The sequence below is a fragment of the Schistocerca gregaria genome, chromosome 3 (assembly GCF_023897955.1).
Source record: "Schistocerca gregaria isolate iqSchGreg1 chromosome 3, iqSchGreg1.2, whole genome shotgun sequence".
Lineage (NCBI taxonomy): Eukaryota > Metazoa > Arthropoda > Insecta > Orthoptera > Acrididae > Schistocerca > Schistocerca gregaria.
This window is the reverse complement of record NC_064922.1, coordinates 409,195,086-409,208,055: the sequence shown is the minus strand read 5'-3', so window position 1 is coordinate 409,208,055 and position 12,970 is coordinate 409,195,086. Positions and strand designations below refer to the sequence as shown.

The window sequence follows — 12,970 nt, the reverse complement described above, 5'->3', positions numbered from 1 at the left end:
TTTTATAAATTTCTGGTGGCGCAACGAGTTTCTTCCACCATATTTACATTTTGGGCCTGTTGCTCTTCCCTTTGCTGAACCTAAGAAATTCCTAAGGCTCGTGCTTGATTAGAGACTTCCTTGATCCTTCCATGTGTTTTAACCTGGCCACCCACTGCACCTGGTCCCTCAGTGTCCTATGTGTCCTAAGTGGTACTTTCTGAGGAGCGGATTGGACCACCCTCTTCCGTTTGTACTGATTCTTGTCCATTTGAAAGTAGACTAGGTGTTTCATTTATGCATCTGCACGTCTGTTCATCTTATGCTGTCTAAATATGAACCAACTTTGTGGAATCTGTTTGACTACTTACACTAGTCCGGATGAGAATCTCTATGCAGAAGCTGCTGAACTACTGCTGTCAGCAGATGCACATGCCATTTGCCGGCCACCCACCCTATGCCTCCTTGATCAATGACTCCTTTGAGCACCAGTGTGGGGTTTGTTCCTCTTCTCTCTTACCTCCTAGAGTTCACTTCTGCCTATTGCTCCAGTGGCGTAACTTCATGCTACCTGCCACCTTTCCTGTGAGAGTAAACCCATGACCACTTTGGCTTCATGCAGTGCCTGGTGTTGACCATGGACTTAATTTGCTTACTAAGGAAACTACTACATAGTCTATCACTGTAAGTTTCTGAACCTTCACATGGAACTTAACGGTAGAACTTATGTGAACACTGACTGCTCTTGGATTGGTGTTGGATATGCCTTCGTCATTGGCACCGACCATTTTCATTATTGGCTTCCAGAACACTGCTCAATATTTACAGCAGAGCTCTTTGCCCTGTATCAGGTCACACATTACATTCGGTGACATAGGCTTTTCAATTATGTCATCAGCTCTGACTCCCTCAATGTCCTTCAGAGCCTCTTTGTGCTGTACACAGTCCATCCCTTAGTGCATTGGGTCCAAGAAAGCTTCCATTTGCTCATTCTTGAGGGGGGCACTGTGATGTTTGCATGTGTTCCTGTTTATCGGTCTGATGGGAAATTAGCCTACTTCCATTGCTGTCAAGGCTGCAGTCCTCCTACCTCAGCCCACCAGTTCTTCCATCCCTTCCAGTGATCTCCATGTTGCTGTCTGTCAGCAGATGGTGTCACTTTGGCATCGCCACTGGTCTCCCCTTCATGAGAACAAGCTCTGGGGAATTAAACCTCTCCCACCAACTTGGCTGACTTCCTCTTGACCTTGTCACCATGAGATCATTTTAGCTAGGTTACATATTGTCATTTTAGCCATCATCATTTGTTAAGTAGTGATCCCCCACCACTTCGTGCTCATTGTCATCAACCTTTGACAATTGACCATTTTCTGACTGAATGCCCGTTTTTTAACCACTTATGTTCTAGTGCCTGTCTGCCATCTGAGTTATCGACTATTGTAGTGAACAATGCATGGGCTTTTGCCCATGTTTTACTCTTTATCCATCATAACAATATGGCGAAGGACATTTAGTCTTCAGTTCAGAACCTCCATTGCTCTACAGTGTATTTTATGGACCTTCCTCCAAGAGGAAGTCTTTGTTCTTAGCGCTTTACTCCCATCATTTGGGCTCAACGTGTAGTTGTTTTTAACTCCTTTTTCATGTTAATGTTCCAAGATTCTGACATGGATACCTCTGACCTTAATTTTTGTGTCCCCTAAAATAAAACTAAACTAATATTATGCATATAATCACTTTCTGTGTGAATCTTGATGATGCATTAGTCAAATGAATTTCATCTTAATTTGTTTCTTCATATCGTTGGCTGTCCTTGGGTCCTGTCATCTTTGATTCCAAACACAATATTCTCAACAAGCACAACAGCCACCTTAATCATCACCATATCCAATAATTATTTGGCTTTTGCACCAATGTACTGAACTAAAATCAATAACAGCAGTCTTATGGATCATAAATAATTCTTTAAAATTTGTGCATAAAAACATAAATATGAAAAAATACGAGGATTGGAACTTTAATAATGGCAGCTATTTATTTACAGCTTGTACAAAATAGATACGTGTTTCAAAGTTTTACTGATCTTGAAAATAGTCACCAGCATTGTGTATAACCCATCGCCAGTGATGTGGAAGTTGTAGGGTACTCTTAGCAGTGCCAGTTGTGTTGGCAGTTCAAGCGGTGCGGTCTATTACCTGATGAATTTGCAGCAGTTCTGAAGTGAATGCCTTGAAGTGTTTCCTTCAGTTTAGAAATTGAGTTGAACTCTCAAGTTTGGAACACAACCTACAACCACATTAGTGACAGAAGTGATGACCCTATCTGCAGGACCTACCCATCATTTTGCAGGACAATGCTCAAGCACGTGCAGTGTAAGCTGTTACTGATTTGTTGGACTGATGAGGCTGCTAAGTGCTACACCACCCACTGCACTCCCCTGACTTAAACCCTCATGAGTTCAACTCTATTTCTAAACTGAAGGAAACACTTCATGGCATTCGCTTCAGACCTGCTACAAATTCATTGGGCAATAGACCGTGCCGTTCGAACTGTCAACAAAAATTGGCACTGCTAATGGTATCCTACAACTTCCACATCACTGGCAACGGGTTATACACAATGCTGGTGACTACTTTGAAGGTCAGTAAAACTTTGAAACACATGTCTATTTTGTACGAGCTGTAAATAAATAGTTGTCACTACCAAAGTTTCAACACTCATATTTTATGCTAAATAAAAATTAAAATATTATTGTAGATTGATTCAATGCTTTGATAAACAATACAATCAATACAAATCTTACATATTGATGTTTTTTGCCTGAACCCTTTACTGAGCTTGTACCTATCCACGTATTTTTGAATGTTACTTACTGATACCACTTTCTTTACAACTTAACAGTACCAATCATGTGGAGGCAAAAATACAAATTTCCACCATTACTTCAGTGGAGCACAGCATGTGTTTGTTAACCACATGGCACCCCTTTCAGATATCTCATTTAGTGACGATCAGCATACTTCAAGGAGGGGTGTCCATTTTCTGCCACCTCATCCTGAGAAGCTAAGCTGACACTCCATAGCTCAATGCTGATTCTTGGCATTGGGTGAAGTCAGTGTTCTCTACACACACTTTTTTTTATTTTATGAGTGAATAATTAAAAATATGTAATAAAACTGAAGATTAACTTTACCTATGCATTATGTGCAGGACAATAAAATAATACAAACAAGAACACTACAGTATGCAGTTATAGATAATTATAATGTTTATGGTTTCTTATTATCATTCATTATCATTCTAGCAGTCTCTTACCCTTAACTAATTACACACAAGATATTTTTCCTTGAACATAATATAGTTTTCTTTTCTTGTGACTACTAAGCAAAAGAAAAGTACATATGCCTCTTCTGTTCAATATGTGTGGAGTAGAAATTTGTGTTTTGAATGTTTTAATGACTTGTATCATAACACATTGTCAATATAAAGTTCAGGAAGAGACTTCATGAGTGATAATATGACACAATATGCATTACGATTATCTTCTTAAAACAATGGCCTAATGACCTGAATCTGGTCCCATTGAAATCTCTGGGTTATTGGGCTGTAATGAAGCTGACTGATGCTGGATTCTTATTCTTCATGATGGCATGGGCCTTTCCTACAGATTATTTAAACCTTTATCTCTTGTCTCTTTGGTGTAAGCTGCTTCTTAGCAGGAACTATCCAGACTGATTTTGATCCCTGCTGGTCCTAAGACTTGAAAAACTTTAAAAATTGTTTGTGAAAGATGATTTGTTATAACTGATAAAAGCTATTTGTTTAACACTTGATTTATTGAGAGTTGGTGCACACTACGCACAGTGTTAACAAACAGCTGATCGTGAGTACAGTTAATTACTTACAGCCAATACTGTGACGTGAAGGCAAGGGAGTAAAGGTACATTAGAAAAGTGTCTTCATTTGTTCCTAAACAAGTGGAGACAGATTTTTCTGAATGTTTCAGGAATAATATTAATACTGCAGCTCGAGGCCACTCCACCTCTGTCTTTAAACGAATAATTGTAAATGCCCTCATGGAATTATTACAAGGTGTAGCTTCTCATTGATAGAATTGTGTAATGTAATCATATAATGATGTCCAGGTTACCTAGAGGTAGCAACTTTGACTAGTAATTGAAACAACATGGACACCGGGTGTGAACCTAGCCGCAGCTTAAATTTTGAATAAGAATAATCAGCAATTGTGGCCAGGGTAAGGAATCGCCCTCCTTCTGCCAATGGCCTTGTTGAAGAGGACCAGACAGGAGTTTCAGGACAACTTCCTTCCGTAGGGTTGGAAACTGCCCCTAAAAGATGGAAAGATCCATGATGATCGATGGTATGAGAATGCAGAAGGCAATGAAAACCACTACGTTAAAGACACACAATGTATTTCTGCACAATGTGCAGCCTGTAATTGATGATCTTTCAGTTGCAAGAGATTCAAGATTAGTCCTCCATTTTTATCTCTGAAAGAGACTGTCAAGGAGGAGGTGACCATGAGAAAAACACTTAACGACTGACAAAAGGCTAATGTGTGAAATAAGGGTCAGGCGACCACTCACCTAAGGTGGATCAGTGCATGGAGCACAGAAACATGTAACAGAAACATACTGTGAGTCAGTGTGTGGAATATCAGAAATTTGAACATTTTAGGGAAGCTAGAAAATCTGAAAAGTGAAAGGCAAAGGCTCAATCTAGATATGGGGGGACAGGTTCTGTACCAGGTCGGGAGGGTAGTTGCGGGATGCGAAAGCTGTTTTCAGGTTGTTGGTGTAATGGTTCAGGGATTCAGGACTGGAGCAGATTCGTTTGCCAGGAAGGCCTAGGCTGTAGGGAAGGGTCCGTTTGATATGGAATGGATGGCAGCTGTCATAATGGAGGTACTGTTGCTTGTTGGTGGGTTTGATGTGGACGGATGTGTGAAGCTGGCCATTGGACAGATGGAGGTCAACATCAAGGAAAGTGGCATGGGATTTGGAGTAGGACCAGGTGAATCTGATGGAACCAAAGGAGTTGAGGTTGGAGAGGAAATTCTGGAGTTCTTCTTCACTGTGAGTCCAGATCATGAAGAAGTCATTAATAAATCTGTACCAAACTTTGGGTTGGCAGGCTTGGGTAACCAAGAAGGCTTCCTCTAAGTGACCCATAAATAGGTTGGCATACGAGGGGGCCATCTTGGTACCCATGGCTGTTCCCTTTAATTGTTGGTATGTCTGGCCTTCAAAAGTGAAGAAGTTGTGGGTCAGGATGAAGCTGGCTAAGGTGATGAGAAAAGAGGTTTTAGGTAGGGTGGCAGGTGATCGGCGTGAAAGGAAGTGCTCCATTGCAGCGATGTCCTGGATGTGCGAGATATTTGTGTATAGGGAAGTGGCATCAATGGTTACAAGGATGGTTTCCGGGGGTAACAGACTGGGTAAGGATTCCAGGCGTTCGAGAAAGTGGTTGGTGTCTTTGATGAAGGATGGGAGACTGCATGTTATGGGTTGAAGGTGTTGATCTACGTAGGCAGAGATACGTTCTGTGGGGGCTTGGTAACCAGCTACAATGGGGCAGCTGGGATGTTTAGGTTTGTGAATTTTAGGAAGTAGATAGAAGGTAGGAGTGTGAGGTGGTGCTGGGGTCAGGAGTTTGATGGAGTCAGGTGAAAGGTTTTGTAGGGGGCCTAAGGTTCTGAGGATTCCTTGGAGCTCCGCCTGGACATCAGGAATGGGATTACCTTGGGAAACTTTGTATGTAGAGTTGTCTGAAAGCTGACACAGTCCCTCAGCCACATACTCCCGACGATCAAGTACCACGGTCGTGGAACTCTTGTCAGCCGGAAGAATGATGATGGATCGGTCAGCCTTCAGATCACGGACAGCCTGGGCTTCGACGGTGGTGATGTTGGGAGTAGGAGTAAGGTTTTTCAAGAAAGATTGAGAGGCAAGGCTGGAAGTGAGAAATTCCTGGAAGGTTTGGAGAGGGTGATTTTGAGGAAGAGGAGGTGGGTCCCACTGTGTGGAGGACAGAACTGTTCCAGGCAGGGTTCAATTTTGATAGTGTCTTGGAGAGTTGGATCATTAGGAGTGGGATCAGGATTATTTTTCTTCGTGGCAAAGTGATATTTCCAGCAGAGACTATGAGTGTAGGACAGTAAATCTTTGACAAGGGCAGTTTGGTTAAATCTGAGAGTGGGGCTGAAGGTGAGGCCTTTGGATAGGACAGAGGTTTCGGATTGGGAGAGAGGTTTGGAGGAAAGGTTAACTACTGAATTGGGGTGTTGTGGTTCCAGATTGTGTTGATTAGAATTTTGAGGTGTTGGGGGGAGTGGAGCTGGAAGTGGGAGATTGAGTAGATGGGAGAGACTGGGTCTGTGTGCAATGAGAGGAGGTTTAGGTTTGTTGGAAAGGTTGTGGAGGGTGAGTGAGTTGCCTTTCCGGAGGTGGGAAACCAGGAGATTGGATAGATTTTTGAGGTGGAGGGTGACATGCTGTACTAATTTGCGGTTGGCCTGTAGGAGGATGCTATGAACAGCCGGTGTGGATGTGGGAGAGGAAAGATTGAGGACTTCGATTTGGGATAGGAGTTGACGGGTGTGTTCATTGGCCGAGGCGATGTATAGGTGAAGGATTAGGCGGGCGAGGGCTATGGATTGTGCAGTTTGGAACTGGTATAAGTACTGATGGAAAGGAGGATTGCAGCCAGAGATGGGAACTTTAAGTGTGAGGCCTTTGGGGGTAATGCCAAATGTCAGACAAGCCTGAGTAAAATATATATATATATATATATATATATATATATATATATATATATATATATATATATATATATATATATACACTCCTGGAAATGGAAAAAAGAACACATTGACACCGGTGTGTCAGACCCACCATACTTGCTCCGGACACTGCGAGAGGGCTGTACAAGCAATGATCACATGCACGGTACAGCGGACACACCAGGAACCGCGGTGTTGGCTGTCGAATGGCGCTAGCTGCGCAGCATTTGTGCACCGCCGCCGTCAGTGTCAGCCAGTTTGCCGTGGCATACGGAGCTCCATCGCAGTCTTTAACACTGGTAGCATGCCGCGACAGCGTGGACTTGAACCGTATGTGCAGTTGACGGACTTTGAGCGAGGGCATATAGTGGGCATGCGGGAGGCCGGGTGGACTTACCGCCGAATTGCTCATCACGTGGGGCGTGAGGTCTCCACAGTACATCGATGTTGTCGCCAGTGGTCGGCGGAAGGTGCACGTGCCCGTCGACCTGGGACCGGACCACAGCGACGCACGGATGCACGCCAAGACCGTAGGATCCTACGCAGTGCCGTAGGGGACCGCACCGCCACTTCCCAGCAAATTAGGGATACTGTTGCTCCTGGGGTATCGGCGAGGACTATTCGCAACCGTCTCCATGAAGCTGGGCTACGGTCCCGCACACCGTTAGGCCGTCTTCCGCTCACGCCCCAACATCGTGCAGCCCGCCTCCAGTGGTGTCGCGACAGGCGTGAATGGAGGGACGAATGGAGACGTGTCGTCTTCAGCGATGAGAGTCACTTCTGCCTTGGTGCCAATGATGATCGTATGCATGTTTGGCGCCGTGCAGGTGAGCGCCACAATCAGGACTGCATACGACCGAGGCACACAGGGCCAACACCCAGCATCATGGTGTGGGGAGCGATCTCCTACACTGGACGTACACCTCTGGTGATCGTCGAGGGGACACTGAATAGTGCACGGTACATCCAAACCGTCATCGAACCCATCGTTCTACCATTCCTAGACCGGCAAGGGAACTTGCTGTTCCAACAGGACAATGCACGTCCGCATGTATCCCGTGCCACCCAACGTGCTTTAGAAGGTGTAAGTCAACTACCCTGGTCAGCAAGATCTCCGGATCTGTCCCCCATTGAGCATGTTTGGGACTGGATGAAGCGTCGTCTCACACAGTCTGCACAGACAGCACGAACGCTGGTCCAACTGAGGCGCCAGGTGGAAATGGCATGGCAAGCCGTTCCACAGAACTACATCCAGCATCTTATTTCAATTTCCAGGAGTGTGTGTGTATATATATATATATATATAAAATAGAGGGAAACATTCCACGTGGGAAAAATATATCTAAAAACAAAGATGATGTGATTTAGCAAACAAAAGCGCTGGCAGGTCGATAGTCACACAAGCATACACACAAAATTCTAGCTTTCGCAACCAACAGTTGCTTCTTCAGGAAAGAGGGAAGGAGAGGGAAAGATGAAAGGATGTGGGTTTTAAGGGAGAGGGTAAGGAGTCATTCCAATCCCGAGAGCGGAAAGACTTACCTTAGGGGGAAAAAAGGATAGGTATATACTCGCGCGCGCCCACACACACACACACACACACACACACACACACACACACACGATATGTATGTATGTATGTATGGATGGATGGATGCGTGCGTGCGTGCGTGCGTGCGTGCGTGCGTGCGTGCGACTTCATGTATGGATGCACGTGTGTGTGTGTGTGTGTGTGTGTGTATGTGTGGGCGCGTGAGTGAGTATATACCTGTCCTTTTTTCCCCCTAAGGTGCCTGTGTACCAGCACTTTCCCGCTTGGTAAGTATTGGAAGTGTAAGGTTTTGACAAAAAAATCTTATGCTTCAAAATGGCAGAAATGCCAAAACTCCAATAGTAAAATAAAAACAGTGAAGGTGAAAAGCAAATGCGACACCATTACAAAACTTTCATTCACGATTTTCACAACAATAATGTTGCAAAGCTTCTGTACAGCAGCATGTATTTTTACTTATGTCTTGTTAGAGTATAAGCTATTATTGCAACTGTTGCTGATGGGTCTTAAGGTGTAATTGGTGTATTTATGCAACTGTTGAAAGACCATCAGTTGTAGTTATGTAGTGAACCTAATTTGGAAGATAAATTTAGTACATTCTTACTGAGCTTAAATAATTTTTTTTAATAGCTCTTTTCATGAAGCATACCAAAAGATGCCAGGGACTTTCTCTGGTCATGTGTGTGTTAGTTGATTGGCATTTGTGTGTGTGCCCATGTGTGTATTTTGTCTACTTTTGGCAAATGCCTTGTTGGCCGAAAGTTTCTGCTATATGGTGAGCAAGAACTATCCTTTTCATATACTGACAAGCAGCCAGAGCTGAATACACAAGACATCTGAATGTCTTATAGACAAAGTCAGGAAATCTATCAAGGCTTTCAGCAAAATGAAAACACATCTATGATAGCTTACCATTGGAAACATAAGATATCATACTAGAATTAAATTTTCACTCTACAGCAGAGTGTGCGCTGATACGAAACTTCTTGGCAGGTTAAAACTGTGTGCCAGACAGAGACTTGAACTCGGGACCTTTGCAAAGGTCCCGAGTTAGAGAGTCTGTCCGGCACACAGTTTTAATCTGCCAGGAAGTTTCATAAGATATCATATTCAGCCTTATTGATCTATTGAACCTTAGTTGCTGTTAATATTATGTAAATGATTTTGAAGTTACATTGTGTGCATCTGAATGCTTTTCAATCAGTGAAGCTGTTTTGCCATAAACATCTTAACCACTTGTCAGCAAGGCACACGGGAACATATTTACAGACTTTTAGATAATCTTTCTGCTTCTGATGAGTTCTGTCAACTATTAGGCTATCCACATATGCCTTCTGAACTGACTCAAATTCATATTCTCACTCTATTGTTCCCTCCTAATCCCTGAACTCTTTTCAGAACTGCAGTTTCCTAGAATCCTTCATTTATTCTTTGATACCAGAAGCTATATGGCTTTTTCTCTATAAGAACATAATGGATGTGTAAGCTGTTATCAAACAGTTGTGCTTGTTCACCAATAAAAAATTGATATTTGCTAATTCTCCTTAAGAATTCAAAGAAACAGATAGTGTGAGGATGAACCCATCATGGGCTAGATATTGAATCTTGATCTTCCTCCCTTACCTTTTTATTTTACTTTATTTATTTATTTTTTAATTTCAAAATGAGTGATCACTAAAAGCCTTTCAGTGCCAATGGTGTGAATGCATTTGAACATTTTTTTACATACAGTTTTTCATCTTAAAACTGAAACATTGGGCATTTCATGACCAAACTGTTCACTCCATTTTTGATGCTTGCTCACGACACCATTACTAACACACGAACATTCTATGAATTATTTTTAATACCAGCTTATTCTGAGGAAACTTTTTTGTACAACAATTAGTTTCCCCTCAAGGCTGTCAAGTCATGGAGTGAGAGCACACATTTCTGCATTTCTTTTACAATTCAATGCATATAGTCTTCCCGTACACCCAAAATACAGAAATATATGTACATGAGTAGTGTTAACATTGCATTTTAGTACTTAGTTCCACCTGACAGTAAATAAAAGAAATAAGATTTTGATATTAATATAGAGCACAACTGATAATTGCTTCAAGATTGTCATCTCAAAAAAATTTATTTTGTAGTATTTTAATTTTAACACATATTTTAACTATGAGAATTAATTTGTAGTCGGCAATCATTGCTATTGATTGAACCTTGTATTATGGGAAGATATGCTGTTTTGATCCTAACAGATGTACACTGATGGATTATTTCTGTGGAATGTGGATGAAACAGTGAGACTCCACTCACTCATTAATTCTGAACCAATCTACTACTATGTTTTCTCATATAGAGGAACCAGAAGCTTTTGTGGTAACCCAGGAAAAGATTCACTAGATTTTGGTAAGTACTCTTTAGAAAGTGCAGATTGCTTGTTTCATTTTCTATTGTAGTGGCTGACTATGCAGTCATGTATGTTTGTTTCTGCAGGTGCTTGTCATGGTGATGAGCTTCAATATATATTCTCAATGGATAACAGATACAGAAATGAGAATGACAGTAAAATGGTGGATATAATTACAAATCTCTGGACTGATTTTGCTTCTTTTGGGTAAGCAAAACAGAGGCTACAACTTGTTAATCTGCTACTTTAATTAGTAGTTGTGTAATGTGCAGTATTTCTGTTTCTTTTACTTTAAATTGTTATTAAACACACAAATCTTAATTTTCATACATCTCATAATCATTTTATAGTAAAAGAAACAAGTCAGAAATGTTGGATAAAATGTCAATGAAATAAATCAACAGATAATGAGAAGCAGCAGTATTGTGTCGTTAATATATTTGTTGTGAATATTCAACTATGTTTACTCAGGAAGACTTACAGGTAACATACATCTTGCTAAAATTATCAGTTGATTGTTCATGAACTTTTACACTGAGTGGTAACACCCCTACATTAGGTTATTGAGTAGCGCCAATTTCACTGTGGAGTTAGCTTTGTGTTAAGAACGTTCTTTCATTTCGATTTGAAGCCTATTTTCATGTGCGTATATTGGGAAATGGAGCATTTGATCCTAATTAGTAGGCAGGAAGAATAAAATTGTCTTTATTTCTTGTACCATGTGAATGATAAGTGATTCCTCTTCTTCAGTAATTCTGATTTGTTTTGTCTATTTATTTATTTATTTTATTTACATTTTCTTTGCGTGGAGCCATTGTAATGATGGCTTTTGCAAACGTCAGACTTAATACTATGGTTATATTTATACTTATAAAATACACTATATTCTGTAGCTGTTACTTCTTATGTCTATTTTTTACATTCATCACATTACACCTGATGCCTCATGTTACAATCACTATCTTAAAATTCATTGAAAGAATATAAACATTTTTTTATTAGAAAAGGTTTTAATTTTGTTTTAAAAACTTCTCCCGTGTACGTTCTTAGAGAGTTTGGTAGCTTGTTATACCAAATCAAACCACCGATTAACGTTGTCCTGTTACGGAAATAGTTACATTTTGTTCCAGTGTTGTGATCGTGTACATCACTGCCCTTGATAGCTTCTGTTGGTTGACTTATAAAAAATACAACTATTTTGAAGATGTACAGAGAATATATTGTCAGATATTTGTGCGGCACAAACCCTTCACGACATGAATCTCTATGTCCCATACCATGTATAAGTCTTATTGCTCTTTTCTGTAGTAGTAGTAGTAGTAGTATTCTTTTTAAATGTACATCAGCTGTACAGCCCCATAGTTCAATTCTGTAATTGAGAAAGGGGTGAAGTGTTCCATTATATACTAATTTCAGTGCTTGGCTAGGAACTATCTTTGTGAATTGGCTGAGGAGATATATGGCACTACTGACTTTTCCGCATACAAAATTAATATGGTATGTCCACCGCAAATTTTCATCAACATATACACCCAGGAATTTACAGTTACCATTTTCTGTTGCAGATATATTACACACACTATTCATACTGTTGTGATGAGAACTGCCTGTTTAAATGTCAATAATTGAGATTTGGTGACATTCACTTTGAGCCCCTGATAATTGAAGTATTTTGTAACTTCTGTTACACTACTAGTAGCAAAAGATTCTAGCTCTTTAGATTTTTCTCCCATAGAATAAGATTGACGTGTCATCTGCATAGCTTACAATATGAGAGTTAAAGGGTTGGGCAATGTTGTTAATATATATAAGGAAGTGAAAGGGTCCAAGGATTGAGCCCTGTGGTACACCTTGTAATACAGGTTCACTGGTGGACTGGGAGTTCATGATTTTATTATCTAGTTTGTATGACAATTTAGTACTTTGCTTACGATTCAACAGGTACGTAGTTAGAAGATTTATGGCTTGATCTCCAATACTATAAGATTTTAGCTTTTTGAGAAGTAGCCTATGGTTTGCCATATCAAATGCTCTTGTCAGGTCCAAAAATATACCTGCAGTCTGCATCTTATGGTCCAACAGACAGTAAACTTCATGGATGAACTGTGTAACTGCTGTGGTTGTACTTAGCTCTTTTCTGAGGCCATGCTGCGAATCTACAAGCAGTTTGTTTTGTGAAAAAGGCATTTAGCTGAGAAAGGATAATGCTTTCAAATATCTTACTAAATGTGGAAATTAA

At 40.9% G+C, this 12,970-nt stretch overlaps 1 protein-coding gene across 1 annotated transcript in view; it reads left to right on the top strand.

The window, feature by feature from the left end:
* The window catches only part of LOC126356208 (venom carboxylesterase-6-like), a 128,961-nt gene that overhangs the window by 94,875 nt on the left and 21,116 nt on the right, over window positions 1–12,970 (top strand). The window contains exons 8-9 of the mRNA XM_050007021.1: window positions 10,580–10,730; window positions 10,818–10,938. Coding sequence (XP_049862978.1) covers window positions 10,580–10,730; window positions 10,818–10,938 — 272 coding nt within the window. The remainder of the gene's footprint in view (window positions 1–10,579; window positions 10,731–10,817; window positions 10,939–12,970) is intronic.